The following is a 17,012-nucleotide window of genomic DNA, read 5'->3' on the forward strand; positions in this document are numbered from 1 at the left end:
TATTGGCCAATATCAGCTGTCAAAGGGAGTGATGAAATAAAGCGTCCGATGACAAAATAAAACGTCCAGAAGAGCGTAATGACAGGGCCTTCTGTTGAAAAGAGCGCGTTTGCGAGCTCTTTTCACAGTTGGCTGAGATGTTCACAGCCGCGTGTGCTACCCTTTAGACTATGTTATTTCACCAAGCCCGAAGGGTGGTTCAGGGTCCCTTTAATGTGCCCCTACATCCAAGTACATGGGTGCTTTTGCATTTTGCCTGCATCGAAATGTGGCCACCGTAGTCAGAATCTGATAGTGCGACTGCGTGCTTAGCAGCGTAACACCAAACGCACTAATCAACCATCCTTAAGAATCCTTAAGAATTTTCCGCGTGCAAGTCAGCGCGTTCATATGCTTGGCGGCCGCTATTGCAATATCAAAAAATGTAGCTCGTGACGTGATTTTTTCGCCGCCTTGAATAATTACACACAAATATACTGAATTCTATAGTTTGAATATGTTTACCGAAGAACATTACTCACATTAACTTTACGATTTCCCTTCGCGTGTGATACTGAATGCCAGGTGGCAAACTATCTATGACGTGCTCATGTTTCAATTGCATAGACTGGTGCGCAGAATAAGCTGTAGTCTAAGACCTCAGTTAGACAGCTCTGCTTGCTAGAAAGAAGTGTACCACAGCCTATGCAGACCATGAAGGCCACGCAGACGCTGCCGGCTTGTGCCCTCGTTTCCCTAAGTGTAGTAGCCATGGTAGGGTGGCTAGAACAATACCTGTCGACGCGCCGGTCCTGCAGTGAAGTACCAGGTCTCTTACACTGCACAAACATACCCTTGCACGTTGTCAGAAAGCTGGCCGAGGAGCTCCAGTAATATGCTTCTCGCACTGAAGAAAGTGTACCTGCATACGCGCCAAGACCACTCCGCTGGTACAGATGCAGAAACAATGTGCTGCTGCGTGTGCGCCGCACGCTGCAGCTCAGCTCCAGAGGATCGCGGATGCGGCGCGGCGCGACCAGGAGACCGAGGCTGAGTGACAATGTCGACAAAGCGTGAAGCCCACACAAGGCGATAACCATCAAGTACCCTCTGTTCGTGTTTTACGCATGCCACACAACGCGTGTTTACTCAGTCAGCTTTGTTTACTGCAATCCATACTACCACTACAGCTACAAGTCGTACACTTCATGTAATACTCTAACTTGTTGCTAACGCATTCACTGCTTCAGTCTTATGGTGACACTATTTTTCAAATAAAAAAAATTGAGCAGTGGTCGGATTGGAACAGAGAACGCCTAGCACAGATGCTGTAACAATCAGACATGACGCTTTCCGCGATGTTGTATGTGCCGCGAACCATACGCTTGTGGTTTGTATAAGAGTAGGCTGTGCAGCAGCTATTATCATCATCTTCACCATAACATCTCCATTTTCCTGCCTTATGTCTGGAGTTCCTCCAAACAGCGTTGAGCAGCAGGATAAACTCGCATCACTAAGGCCGACTTTTTCACCTTTTGTTTGTAAAACTTTCCCCTTCTCCTGTTTAGTCAAGTCGTACCCGTTCAATTATTTCGCAATAATTTCACTTCGTTTTCACTGTTTATATTCTATCGGTATTTTTCCCGGTTTCGCCGGTTACGTCGATCGTCACGCCTAAATCCTTGAGAGCAACATGAACATCCATTTTTGTCACATGACAAGGCATATAAAGGTAGAGGTTTCTTTATAGCTTTTCTGAGTTAATCACAGTTATTATTCTACGGATATTTGCATTTAAAGAACAAACAGTAAGCCCTACTGCTCGTACAAGGTTTTAGCATTTGCTTTTGGGTCTTGAACATTTCGCATAGCTCATAGAAGAAGTGCCAGCATCTTGCAGTGAGTGTATCGAGTTCGAAGGAGCCTGTCCAGCTATTTGACATGCATATATTGGTGGCTTATGAAATACTAGCACTCAGAAACAGCTGTTATTTTCCGCTAAAGCTGTTTAGTGACAAACTACCGCTATAGTTCGCAGACAAGGTGCAGCTAGTGACGATTCGTGTTGCGTGCTCAAAGCACCTGCATGCGGCACTGCAAATCATTACAATATGGTTAACCCCCTAGTGCTGGGATTATTTATTGTGGTAGCAATTACACGGACCTCAGAAATGCTTTCAAGCCATAGGCGCCATTTCCTGAACAGGAAAGTTTGTTTGTATTTATGTTGTTTGTGAATATTCGAACTTTATAACTGTTATCACTACGTTAGTTTTTACTATGACGGACTAAAACCAGTTCTTCAATTGGTACGCATAGGTCAGTTAGCAGATGCAGCCGGCGCCGTCAGAAAAATGCCAGCACCTTTTTTAAGTACAACAGGTTCATACATAAAGCTCACTGAGTGTTGCAACTGTGCGTCTGTTATTTCCACATGAGGAATCCATCACGTGTTTATACTTTCTCGCTAAATTTTACCAGGAAACACCGTACTAAAAGCGCTTAAATGAACCGAAATGGTTCAGATGAAAAGTGAACCGCATAAATATCGCGACGCATGCGCATATGCAGACTCTAAGCTACAGCACCTGCGTAATGACCAAGCAGCTAATAGCACAGAGTAAAGTTTCTCTGTCAAAACACACCTAGCTGATAAATTCAAGGAAAGTAGTCTCAGAACCACGCTGCAGAGTTCTAGGACCGTTATATCACATTTAATCATGCTGGCAACTTAACCTGATTGAAACAAGAGAATGACATGTCAACTCGACATTTTCACGCAGGTTTCACGTGGGAAGCGCCTACGAGTTTCCTGAGATCTTCCGTAACACAATCGAAAAGGCAAAAGCTGTATTTGATTTGGCAGAGAGCATGGGCATTCACATGACAGTACTTAACGTTGGTGGAGGCTTTCCCGGAGGACTGAGAAAAGTTGACAAGTTTATTAAGGTATGAATTTTTCAGTGCGCACCTTTATTCAGTCTATTTGTGGCTCTGTACCAGCTGCTGTCAAATGCCATTGTCATATATTGTTGCATTCATTTCGTAGCTTATCCTTCCTTCAATTCACACCCAGAAGTTCGGTACATTTAATTCAGTCGATCTGCCTCGCTAGCACGCCGCACTTCGCGTTCATCATCACCAGAAAACTAGTGACTTAGCAATTTCTGTTACGACGAAAGCGATTGATTACTGCGTGACCAATCGGAGGACGCAACAGTCGCTTTCCTTTTCGTGAAACTAAAACTACAAAGTGCTCATATGCGGCAAACATTCAAGTTCGTTCAGTTGAATTACTTTATGGTTTGGTATTCGCGAAAAACTACGATTCATCCCTCACTTTCATGCTCCTATAGGGCCTGGCTCTTGCAGATAATTTTCGCCTCAGCCTTAGTTATCGTCATCCAACACAAGTCATTAATGTTTTCAGTAGAAAAAGGTAGTGCTGTGTAACATATTTATTACGTTTAAATCGTTACTGCGTTTCTGGGCAAACCATGCGCTACTTCAAACTGTGTTCAGAGTTTATGCTGGAAGTCTTCTCCAGTCGGGACGATATTTCACAAGTGATGAAATTCCTCTGGTCATGGAGGACCAGAATGATGATCACTTCTGTTTGCATGCAGGTGTGCGAGAATATTCGTTCGGCGACCGATCTTCACTTCCCGGCGTCGAGTGGCGTAAAGATCATCTCCGAGCCTGGGCAGTTTTTCATCACATCATGCTATGCGCTGGTCGTTCAAGTGATTGGCAAAAGGCACAGAGATATCTTAGTGGATGGTATGCACGTTGCTCACTGCTGATTCCTCTTAGCTAGCTGCATGATGTGATTGTTTAAGTGTTCCGCACGCAAAGCAGCTCCAGAACAGAGGCCATTCGACGGTGCATTTATTACCGCCTTGCCTCCTGAGCTCAAGAGATCAAGTAATTAGAAAACACTAAGCCAACCTCTGGCTTCGGATGGCACATGAAATCATTAGCAGCTTACAGCAAATGCGTGTACGTCTAAAATTATCTTCGTTGAAGTCAGTCACTTGTACGTCTAAAAAGCCGTTCGTCAAATTGAGTGGTTCGAGTAATGAACAGCGCGGAGGCAGGAAATCCACACTTCAGGTGTGGTCAGCACTGCTCAGCTTTAAAGAAACGAGAAGGCGTGCATAACAAGACCCCTGTTTTCGGAATTTGAAGGCTCCTATGAATGCTATTGTTTGCGAGAAAAGTTTTAAACTCTAAATTGCATAAAAAGACGATGTTATTATTACCGTTGTCCTCCATCTTTCGCCCCAGCCATAGCATAGTTTTCCCTGTCACGATTAAGAGGCCCGCTGCCTCCCGTCCAATTCAGCTCAGTCTCTTGGTTAGGTCGAAGCCTTTATCTTCTATTCTTTCTCTTCCAACTCAGTAGCTAGCCAACCGTGTTCCAATTACACAAATAAGTTAGTAACTACCATGCTTCGCAGGTGTTTATTGTGTTAATCAGCAGTGCATGGTGGTAGAACTCGTCCCAACGGAGAAATATTTCACACAACGGCTATTATGCATCCGAGCTGAAGATGCTGCTCACAGGGCCAGTATTCTCTGGAAACGGTGTCTTAAATGTGCTGACATAGCTTGATCGCCCGTCTTTGTGTATGTCGGCCAAGTAGTATTTGAATTGACGATTCATAAATTATAAGTAAGCCAACGCGCTCTGCTCTTCTGATAATTTAGGGACAGATCTCATACTGTCAAAGTGCGATGCTTGTATACTGCTCAAAGGTGAAGAAGTACTCTTATGTTGACGCACTCAACTGTTCGTAGGAATCAGTCAACCTCACCAAGACGTGTTCATCAATGAATCGAGAAACAACTGCGTATCGCGCCCTCTTTACGACTTCTTGGACGTGAGATACTGGCCACTTCAGGTGAGTATGCCACGCCACTTATATATGATCTGAGCGCACGATAATAGTCTGCGTGCCTGGCATATCGCAATAATCTAATAATCGGTAGACGCTTGAATAGACTTTCCGAAACGGGTTTTATGCAAATGGATCAGGACTCTGTTCATGCCGCAACACTCCTCGCAATATTTCGGTTTTGTTCGTTTTAGTACAATTAAGCACATATATCGGGGAAATTTATTATTAAGCTTGTATATGGGGTTAGTAAAGAAATGTAATTTTTACCTCTACAATGTGGAGAAATAGGGAGACAACAGTGAAGAATGGTAAACAACTTGCGGTTGTTGTAAATTGCAGGTGCCTCGGGCAAGTATCCCTATAAGTGAGGAGTAGTAACAAGAAATATTCTAAAGAGTAATAGTTCGTTCAAGTTAAGAACTTGGGTGAGCAATGTTGCACTTCCTCTATCTTTATAGTTGTCGGCGTCTAGCGTAACTGGAATAAATAAAAAAAAATATGCATATCTCAAACATTACGAAGACTCCATAATCAGGTTTTGGCTGTTCTCTTCGATAAAATGTATAATCAATACACCATTCAGTGAATACTTTCCTACACAGTCGAACCTAGGAGCTATCAAAGATGGTTAACAGGGAAAGGAAAACCGTTCAACATGCCCGGGCGAACGAGAACAAAAGCGGTGTCGTTAAGAAATGAATAAAGTCACAGTTTTACGTGAAAGGCGAAGCATCGATTGCGATAGCAACCTAGTAAACAGCTAATCCAAGTAAGAGTAGTAGATTTATCGACCGTAGGCTTGTAAAGCTTCGCTTGCTAAATAAATTGGCAAGCGTGGTGTCTTGCTCGCACAAGCAAACATGAACACGTCTCACTAGATGACTGCGGGAACTCGCTGTGAGAATGCTGGAGTGAGGAAGCGCGGCAGTACCAGCGAGTGAATTGGCCTTCGTGTGGCCTCTGGCATCAACATGAACTAAGCGGTGAAAACGCAGTGCATATGACAGATCGCTTTCAAGCTAGGGCCCGCACGGCCACCCCATACGCAGCGGCCACAGGAGTAGAACGCCCCCTCCCCTCCCTGACCACGCCTTGGTTTCTTGCGCGCGAAGGAAGATGGCTCGCTTTCTCCTCGCTTTCCTGCTGTGCGCGCGAGATTTAGCCGCCATCGTCGGTTCACCCTCACAGGCTTCCACTCGCACATACAGCATACAGCGCGCGCGGAGGATTTTATCGCCCTTGGACTTCATACGAAACATCACGGCGACGCCGAAAACTACGGGAGAAATGCGCCTGTAGTGTTCACACAATTGCTAGCGCAACAAAAAGTGCCGCAAACTCAAGGGACACGGATGTGTTATAGGTGTTATAGGTGAAAATGAACGGAAGCAGCTTTCGGCAGCATGGACGACACGTGGCAGAAAGTGAGTCGGGGGACGGGATCAGGAGGAGGGTGAAATAGTCAGATATCGTTGGAATTATTCTGCGGCATTTCGACCGTACTCGCTTATATACAAGGCCAATTGTAAAGCTTTGGAAGTTTGTCTCGAGCTGCAGTGCCCTTGCCGCAAAAGTGGTGCTCGTGAAGCCGACAGCATCTGCGGGAAACGAGGAAACTAACTTTCTTTGTCAAATATTCCAGTAACTACTTTGCATCTCGTACTTTGAAATTGCATTATTGAACCGGTTGCAAACGGGGGGTAAAACAAATGTTGCCACGCAAGACGAGGAGGGTGCCAAAGTATTACTCTGGTTTCGAGGGAGCACTATAAGCATGAAAGTTGCTTCTGTAATTAGCAGAGGTCATATACGCATCCTTACGTGTGTGTTTTTTTTTTCACAATGCTTTCCGAACCAATTACATATTTCACCGTTAGCCTAGACAGTGAGTGATACATCTTTGTGCATTGTTTCTCTGCTTTCATAATGCGTTCCAAACTAACTACCTATTTTACCGTCACATTGAAGTGTGAGCAACATTTAAATGTCACGCAGATTTGATGACCTCCATACAGTGCAATAAAAGCACTTGTTAGCTAAAAAATGCTGAAAGTGGGTTGGATTAGAAAAGTATGCAACTTTTTATGGTTTGCCATGTAACTGCACTCTGTTTGGAAGTAATCGAGTAATACATTTATTGTTACTGGTCTATTTACTGCACAAACAAGAGGGGACAAGATGAACATTGACTGGGAAGGAGGACACAAACTGACGCGAAGAAATGCAAACTACCAACTAGTTTACTGTCAGATCAGATCCGACATTTATATGAATAGAAGGATGCACTGCGTCTGCTTGAACAAAGTTGGGAAGGAAACCAACAGATTCTCTCATATCGCGTCCTCCCAGTTCTTGCTAGCTATTCGTTAAGTTTTCCCGCATATACGTGGCCTCACGTGCGTGCGTGATTTCAGCGTTAGGGAGCACAACTCGAGGCGTTCTTGCATGTTGTGGCACTTGAGATTGTACTTCTCAAAGATCTGACGACTCTTTTACGTGGAGTGTTGCGCATCGCACACTGTTCATGCATTCTAAGGAGCACATTCTTTAATTTATGTGACACCAGCTTTAACTTTAAGTGTAGTATCTCAGTTATTGTGCGAAGAGCATATTGACAAGACAAGTGTACTTGTTTATCTTGTTCCAATGACCACTTTTCACCGGCTAACGAAGGTTGAACGTAATCGCTCAGTTTTTTTTGGTGTTATCAACAATTCTAAACATTGCCTATTTTCACCGAACATTATGTAATGAGATTCAATGCGTGACGCGAATTGCGTAGTACTCTCTGGAAGGCACGTGTTCACCAGCGATTACGCTGGAACCTGTGACGAGTCAAGTATACAAACCGACGCGCTTGATCCGTAGATCCGCAGTCCCAAATACGGTGGCAGCATTTCGATAGGGGCGGAATACGAAAACACCCGTGTGCTTAGATAGGTGCACGTTAAAGAAACCCAGGTGGCCCGAATTTCTGGAGTCACCCAGTACGGCGTGCCTTATAATCAGATCGCGGTTTAGCATATAAAACCCCATAATTTAAATAATTGTAACACAGTTGTACAGCCAAGCTGTCAACCTCTATTTGGAAGGCTGCGCGGCATTTTCCTCAGGAAAAAACATATTTGCAGTGATTGGAGCGAAAAGTGCGCGCATTGTTTTGCATCGTAGCATTTGTTTCAATAAAGAACAAGCCCAAAATGAGCATCCAAACCACATAATTGATGATAAGGCGCTCGTACTAACACTGCCACACACATAGCGCTCCCTGCATACGTTTCCAGTAAAGATTACTGCTGCACAAGCTCGCACGGTGACGGTAGCTTGTGACGCGGGGAGTGACGCCTCTAGCCTTTCATGTGTAAAAGAACCAGTTTAGCAACTGATATGTCATTGTTGTTGCAGCACAGCTAAGGGTAGACAACGCATAGTTGGACCCCTGAGGAGCAGCGTAAATACAAGGTGTGGCAAAGGGAAAAGAAACGGCAGTAGAGCCAGCAGCGGCCTGCTGCCAAGATTGATGAACTTCGTTCCTAAGAGGCTTGTTGTCGTGTGTGCTTGTCGCTCGTGCTTGGTTTCTCTGGTGCAAGCACCCTAACCCTGCCGGGCTTGTCGCTTGCGCTGAGTCTCTTGAAGAAGAAGCGTTGCACACCCGTCTCAGCATTTGCAGTGGTGGTTTACAACAGCTTCGCTAGGCATAACTGTCGCAGGGCGAGGATAGCGCGTCACTTTTTGATGCTGTGTTCTTCACAGTCACTACAACGGGACCTCTGATGAAGGTATTTCTTTGAGCAAAGGAAACCACCTTCAAGCCCAAGCTGTGGAGACATCGTCAACGTCGCCACGGACGATCGAGCTAGCCGCAGGCTGCAAAAATTACCGCCGGAGCAAGGATTTCTACCAGGACTTCCAGGAAGATCAAGGCCAAGCCAACAGCCGAAAAAGAAGCACACGTGTCTCCGATAGTCCTGAAAAAAACCCAGGGAGCCACCGACCTTTCGCGGGTGCTCGGCAGAAGACTCCGAAAGCTAGCTGCATACAAACGAAAGTGTTGCGACATTCAACAACTGGAACCCTCAGCACAAGTTGCTCCATGTATACTTTTTCTTGGAAGATGCAGCGAACACCCGGTTTGAGAACCGATAGCTGACACTAACGACATTGGACCTGTTTCGCAATAGCTTCCTGCAGACCTTTACGACCACCATGCGCATGTAAAGGACAGAAGCTCTACTAGAAGCCTGATTGCAGCTCCCGAGTGACAACGTTGAAATTTGCACCGATGATATAACCCGTCTGTTCCGCTATGCTGACCCGAATATGTCTGAGGAGAAGAATCTTTGTTTCCTCATGCGGGGACAGATGCAAGACCTATTCGCCGGAATACTTTACGAGCTACTGAAAACCGTCACGGAATTTTCATCGAAAGCCACCCACATCGAGAAGACGCCGGAAATGCGCACCAGACATTACAATTGCCAAATGGTTACGCCGATGTACGAGGACCAAATATTCGGCGCCGACTGCTTGCGCGAGACCATTCCAGCAGTTGATCGCTAGGAGCTATAGAGGATGTTCCCAAGGTCGCAGCCTCAGGTTACCTCGGTCTCTGGCCTTGTGCGTGAAGAAATCCAGTGGTCGTTCGGAGTTCCCGAAATGCAGCATCACCACAACCCCAACTTGAAGCAATTACCTATGCTGCCGTCGCCCGCCGTCAGCTTCTTTAACCACGTCCATGGCCGAGCCCGGTAACTGCCACAGCTCCTTCGCCTGCGGCGTACCACCGCCAGCCTGTCCACCTGTCATCCCGCGCAACTCCCCGAGGAAGACAGAGGTCTGGCGCGCTCCCGACCGCTGCCCGCTTTGCTATCACTACGGAGAAGCGGGCCACGTCTACCGCCAATGCCGATAACAGAAATGGGTCCACGGGGCTTCGCCGTCAATGCGCCGCGTCCACAGCTTGGCGAGCGACCACTTGACATCGCGGACTACATCACTGCAACGCAGTGGAGACCCCGACGACTTTCGCCTTCCCCTTCGCTGGGACGTTTCTTGTCGCTGCAGCACGGACCATACATAGGACCAGCTGGAACCCCATTATCTGGAGCCCATATCTGAAAACTAAAAGCACCATCCGATGGAGGTGCGGTTGCTCTTCGTCAAAATGCGGACGATGCACAGACGCCCACAACGGCGTTGCAAAATTAACAGCGCATTTCTGCGGCTTGTATGACTGTAATAATCATGTAACTTTTCGCTTGTATCTGTTCTCTCTAAGAAAGATTTGAAATACATGCTGGGGCTTAAAAGCGCGCTATGTTTGCGGAACCACCGCTTTCTAAAATTTGGGGGACGCTTAAGCTTGGCCTTTAAGCGGGGAGCACGATAGCTTTTAAAGATCTCTGACTGTTTCTCACGCTTCCTGGCAACTGCAGCTTATGTAACCGTAACGTTTACCGGGAAGCGCTGGTGGCGAATGCTATGCCCGAAGGCGAGCTTTCCAGTAGAAACGTGGCATTTTGTCTGGGAACTAAATGCGAGAAGGCGAGCGACATCTGGATGGTGCTGCTGCAAGGAAGTGAACCTGGCGAACTATACCCTGTGAATGGTAGCAACCCTGGAAAAGGGGTTTATGTTTGAGTGTCTTCGCAACAAAATTATGTTTTCTCGTATATTGAAATTACAATCAGACGCTCTGTTGTATGTAGGTTCTGTGCAAGTCGTACTTTACATTTTTTTATGCATTTTACTTTCAGAAAGTCAATTAGTTCTGTAATGTATCTGCGCTACACGGAGGGCCTGTGTGGTTGGGCATGCGTGGTTGGGAATGACTTTTTGCTGAAAGACGGTCGACGCTGGACGTGGTTTGCCAACGCCGGCTTTTCGGGAACACTTGGCCCTTAATGCTATCGCGTTAAAACCACCTCGACGGTGCCGCAACGAAACGCCGCCATCCAGACGACGCCTCAAGAGAGCCCAATGACGCGAAATCACAGCACCCGGACAGGATACGACGACGCCGGGATCCGACGCCACGGCCTAACCGCCTCACAAGGCGAAGAACCGCCGACCTCGATGAGTTTCTCGGCGGTCACGAAGTCACCGCTCTAGTGGGTACAAGAGCCGACTACTCCATCATAACTTCATTATTCGCCGCCCATTTGAAGAAAGTCAAGACGGACGGCCATATCCAGACAGCTGGAGGACACCTGATAACCGCCACTGAAATCTGCACCGCAAGAGTAGCAGTTAATAATCAGACTTACCCTGCGACAGCAATGCTCACGTGGCGTTAAACTCGGCACGGACTTCCTGATCCAGCACGGCGCAATCATCAACCTGAAGTCCAAGTCCATAACGCCATCTGCACGCCATATGATATTGCCGCAGAGCTCTCTGAGTCACCATTCCTTGAATGTACTAGTTTATCTTCGTCCGATGACTGTTTTTTCACCGGCTAACGAAGTTTAAACGTAATTTCTCAGTGCAGCACACGCCTGCATGTATCGGAAGTTTCCCGAATGCTATCGGTAGTTCTATATATTGTGTGTGGTCACCAAACTACACCGTGACAGTGTGTTTTACACCACTGTACAGCTAGCTTACTGACATAATGAAATAGAATGACGTGCAATATCGTCATCTTCAAATTGCTATTGCTTATGCAGGAGCCACTGGAGAGAGCGCGCGACCAGCTGACTACAGTTTGGGGAGGCACCTGCGACCCAGTGGACTGCCTCGATAATGCCAAGCAGCTATTCGATGTCCGCGTTGGCGAGTGGTTGCTTATGGACAACGTCGGTGCATACTCACTGAGCAGCGCAACAGGCTTCAACGGCGTGCCGTTCCCGGTGGTGCATTATATCGTTCCGGAAGACAGAGTTAGCTTTGTGCAGCACATACTCGATGCTTCGCCTTTGATCAGTGGCTACAGCCAGCCCGAAAGCGTCCTGAAGAAAGCCCTCCTGTATCTTTGGAAAAGAGAAACTGCGAGACGTAACTCACGGATTATCGCATCGTCATGTGAGGCCAGAGTTCCTTGAAGTTATTACTGCATTAGCAATCTTATCTCAAATTAGGAATCCATTCTTTTAAACACTTTCTTCAGTTGTGTGGTGAGGATGCACCGTATATGCCATATGCATATTTGCTATTGCACACGCCTCTTCTAGTGCACGGTCTTTCTAGCTTTGAAACAAAGAGGCCAACTGTGCTTCTTTTTTATTCAATGATGAAGGGGGGAAAAGAAGAAAAAGCATCGATATGGAAATGATACCGGCATGGTCTGAAAAGTTGCAACATTATAGTCATAAGCGAGGCTGCATCCAAGCAAGTTTACCTAATGCCTCTTTTCCGGATCGTCAACTCAAATCGGCGCCCGCTATATATAGTAAGCGTGTGTGGGAAATCAGTAACGTTACAGCATTGATATGAGTTGTGCATCCGCGAGCTCAATATATATGAAGCTTCCATAAATGAACGCTCTCCTCTTATTGCATGTGCAATAGGTGGCGTTTCGGTTAATATTTCCTGACCTGGCTTAGCTCCTTCTGCACTCAACTTAATTGTAAGCTCTTTGAGATTGCGAGGAAAAGTGTTCCCCTTACTTAAACCTTTAAACCTAGACCCATTTGTCGGTACCTTTGGCATGTATCTAAGCATGTACAATAAATACTAACCTTTGAATGCCTTACGTTGCATGTACACGTAAATGAATGAACTGTCACTGTTATTGCCTATTTAAGCCCTGTCGTCATACCAAACAATTATTTTGTGTTTCTGCCACTGCTAATGCGTTTTTATGATATTTTCTCTGGAGAAAATGTTTTTATTCAACCATTGTGCAAGTAATATATTGATGCGAAGACAAATAACTACTTTGAATTTACTAGCACGCTTCGTTTGCCTCAACGCCAGTAAACGATCTACTCTATAAACGCGGTATCCTTTATGAAGGTGCCGCTGGTTAACTTAAGTAGTGTTATAAAAGCCAGCAGGCATGGATGTTCTGGTATTTTTCTCTGGTACTTAACGAAGCAAAGATGGAATGAAAATTGACGGTGGTAATATGCAGTAAATGTACCCCCGCACCCACCTTACTTCAGCCATGGTTTTCTCCGGTAAGCTACACTCCAATACCAGCTATTCAATATGCACAATAATCTGGCAACACTGGCTGCGTCCGCCATCTCTCCTGAGTCGCAGTTGCAAGCGCCTGTATGTTGGGTGGCCTATAGACCATATTTTCATAGGCGCCGCCATATAGTGGACGCAGTGGCGCCGCCTATGAGCAGCGCCATACTGGCTTGGGTGAAAGCGGTCTTTTGCATGGCAGGTATACGCTCGGCGGTAGGTTCTGGCGTTTGTTTTCGCGGTCGTACTGTCTGTTTAGTATGACGCGCATTTCCTACGTGGTAAACGGTTCTGTGAGACGTGCTGAAGTGGTTTAAGGTGTGATGGCCGGAATTTCTGCTAAGCGTTGAGGGGGACGGAACACGCAGCGCGATGTGCGCGCGCATATTTGAGCCTACAATAAGCCTCGGAGATCAATTGTGAATTTCCGAATGGTCCAATCATTAATGTGACTTTATTGTAGTATTATCCTCTATTTCTAACCTGCGGTTTAGGAGCCATGAAACATACGCGACGATCGTAACAGCGTGCGTACCGTTCTGCTACGATAGGAGCTGTGATGTTATACTTTGACAAGCGTTCAAGCTGTTCGCTGCAGGTTACATTGCGTGACTACTTGGTTCGATGGATGAGGTTTCCGCCCCTGAATAAAATAGTTTTGGCAAGTAATAGCAGCATACCTTACAGTCTGAATTAAGCTTGTCCAGCAAATGGACTGTTTACGAACCGCGCGAGCGTCCTAAGCAGTGGTAGGTGCTGGACTACATGTATATTTGCTCTATATACCGCATGGTCCAAGCATACGGCATCAGCGGTTATATATTTATAAACGTTGTGCGGCGTGACTATGCGAGATCCTATTGTGGCGTTAGCCCGTTTTCTCTTGCTTTTTCGAGAAAGATGACGATAACCGAAATTTTCTTTTTTTCGGTTGTGTTCGTTCCGTTCTCTACGACGCACTCACGCGTTTTAAGGAAATTTTGTCCTCAAAAATAGGCATCGCATTCTTTTTATGCGATCCCTCTCATATATTACGTCTGTATACAGGCCAAAAAGGCAATGCCGAAGCACACAGCTTACATATGTATCGTGCTGGTTCACCAACCGCAGTGAAGGCTGTGTTGAGCAGCGCCATCGGCCTCATGCAGGAAGGCTAGCGTAGACATATGGTAATTTGAAGCCTACTAGACTTGAAATGCGCGAGAACGATGCCGGTGCATCACAAATATTTGATAGCGCCTGCCGCTTAGATGTTTCGTGGTTGCCTTAGGTTGGCCGTGCACGAGCATGCGCTCTTATGCTTTATGTTTTACTCCCTACGCCAAGCGATTCGATAGTGAGCAGATTTACCATTTCATGCTGCTAATACAGAGACACCGGTTTTCTTTGTTGAATTAAAACCGATATAAGCAAAAGAGTTCACAACTCATACACACACCTCGACTGATAATGTGCGTACACCGCGGCTGATGAAACGCGTCACATTTTTGCGCCTCCAAGAGATATTTCCGCCTACTGTAGTTACCGATGCACCGAAAGGCTTCCCTGACGACCATATATGAACGGACATGGCGTAAATTTCGCAAAGTACGATCTGAAACATTCCGAAATCGTTCCGCAGCACGCGACTGCAATACTTTCAAGCAGCGCCGCGCCGGATCGCCCAAGCCAGAGAGGAGGAAAGGCACTCCGCGCGCCCTATCCTCCTCGCCCGATGAAACGATGAAACGGTCAATAATAGTGTGGCATGGCAATAGTCTCCGTGTGGCTTTTCAGAACTCTGGCTTGTCGTCCAGTTATACGGGACGATGAGCTTCATTGTGCCGCCGCGAATGAAGGAAGCCATGGTCGCTAGTTTTTGCTTCCTTGAATATCCGTCGGGACGCCATTGTCATGAGGGCGACTGCTTTGAAGCCGAAACCTTGCTGAGCCTCTTCTTGCTCCGTTATCTCGACGCAAGAGTTCACGTGTTGGGCCACCACTGGCCAAGGAGATTTAGGCTTCAATCCTCCTCTTTCATGTTCCTGTGCTGCCATCTGACGCACGCCGCTGGAAACGTTTTGGAAGGGTGTAGGGTATTACACCGGTTGGTTTGTGTACCTACGCCCATGTTGAGTGTGCGTCGGTTGTGCGGTTCGTGGATCGCGATTAATTAATGGTTTCTCCGGGGCAGCATGTCGTTCACCCATCGAGTATAGTGGGTGAACAGGCCCGAGTGCGCTGTTGTGGTAACAGCACGGCCGTTAAGGCACGCTGAGTTCCGTCTGCCGACGCGGCTGCCTTGGGTTCGTTGACGCTGATGTCTGCGATTGCACATCGCTTTTTGTATTCTTTTTACACACTCACTAAAGATTTCGCATATTCAAGAAACCTTTGAGCGCAGCCTTCCACGTGGGATTTGCCAAAGCGGTGCATTTGTTTACCTCTACAGCTTCACATCGCTGTTAGCTTCGGTTATTGTAGAAACGGCGCATCGCTGATGTGAAATAATCTCAAAACGTAGCAAAACAAACAGACGAGTCAGTATGAGCGGCCGAGTACCTAAAACTGCAACTGTGATCCAGACACATATATATTACGGGCTGTTACTACTGATTCTTGCTTTTGTTTAACTTCATCATACTTACAGTTTGCGCGTGCTATAAAGTATTATTAGAGACAATTGTGCACGGCATAAGTTCCCACTTATATGCCGTGTAGTTCTCGCGCGCAAAGGCGGATGCCATCGCTGACACCGTAGGTAACTGAGCGAGTTTATGCTGCTGTATCGAATGCACTGTCTCTTCTTCCCTGTTTGACGCAGAGGTAAACAATGCTTCTTTGGAATTAAGAAATATCAGCATAACAACACACACAGACCCACCATCTACGGGAATGCGACCGGCAGCGTTCGGGAACGGTGACCAAAGTACGAGATGTTGGCACAGCGCTGTGTCGCCGCTTGCCGCTTATTGTGTACATGCCATGCGAAGTGAAGAGTAGTTATCAAATCGCAATAGGGCCGCAACCTAACTATAACAGTGGTTTCCTTCGTCCTGACTGCTTATTTTTTAAGTCCAGCTCCATCGGCAGCGGGTGCACAAACTCGACGGGGTCAGGCCTAATCCAAACTTCGCTAAACAGGATCAACATTGACTCAAACTTCACGTGCACGGCTTGAGAGGACTGAAGCTCGTGCATTTCAACTTCGAAGGCATGTCGACGCATTTTGAGCGCGAATTATTATATGTACAAGCGATTGAGCTGCAGCTATCGCGTTGTCGGTTCGACGGCTAATCACGTAGGGTTCGGTCAAGCTATCACGGTCGATACTCTGATTTTGTCGGTGCTGTCGACACGAAAGCCCGTCGCGCTCTATGACAACTCGCACCCGTCGGTTGCGTCGTTGTTGGCCTATTACGATCAAATGGTCTCAGTAATACAGTGCTGAATAGTCGGCCAATCGTCGGCGTCAGCGTCTTGTCGGTCTCGTATATCAACCGAATGTTACCACGCCTTAAAACAGTACATGAAGTCAGGCACGCGCTGCCACCACCAGCAACAGTGGGCCGACGCTGCAAGAATACTGCTTCAGTAACGTGTTTTTGAAGTGTCACCCAAGTGTAACGCAGGGGTTTATCGATAAATTTGAAAGCCGTCAATGCAAAGCGGCAACTACGTAGTTCACGGTGCAGTCCGGACCAAGCCCTGGCCCTTTTCTGTTTTAAAGTAGAGTTGCAGTCTTACGCACGTTTTCGGCCCCGCAGCGACGTCGAGCTACCAGTAGGGTTTCAACGCGGCACATGGCACGAGCGTTTGCAACAGCGCGCGTCCGAGCGCTTTTTTTTTTTTCGGGGTAATTTCCCCCGATATCTGGCCGCGCGGCCGCGCGTGCGTCCCTTCCAAAGCGTTTCGAGACTAATGCGCTAGTGCAGGGCGCATGCGCCGTGGAGCCGTGAAAGAGGCGGATCGCGTTGCGGTACGCTCCCTGTTCTTGTTTCCTTCGTCCATGTTACGGTG

General features: G+C 46.9%; 1 protein-coding gene across 1 annotated transcript in view; it reads left to right on the forward strand.

Moving 5' to 3' along the window:
* The window catches only part of LOC142570912 (ornithine decarboxylase-like), a 38,333-nt gene extending 25,822 nt beyond the window's left edge, over positions 1-12,511 (forward strand). Inside the window, exons 7-10 of the mRNA XM_075679212.1 lie at positions 2,763-2,928; positions 3,606-3,759; positions 4,780-4,883; positions 11,549-12,511. Coding sequence (XP_075535327.1) covers positions 2,763-2,928; positions 3,606-3,759; positions 4,780-4,883; positions 11,549-11,923 — 799 coding nt within the window. The 3' untranslated portion in view covers positions 11,924-12,511. The remainder of the gene's footprint in view (positions 1-2,762; positions 2,929-3,605; positions 3,760-4,779; positions 4,884-11,548) is intronic.
* The last annotated feature ends 4,501 nt before the right edge of the window (positions 12,512-17,012 follow it).

The sequence above is a fragment of the Dermacentor variabilis genome, chromosome 2 (assembly GCF_050947875.1).
Source record: "Dermacentor variabilis isolate Ectoservices chromosome 2, ASM5094787v1, whole genome shotgun sequence".
Lineage (NCBI taxonomy): Eukaryota > Metazoa > Arthropoda > Arachnida > Ixodida > Ixodidae > Dermacentor > Dermacentor variabilis.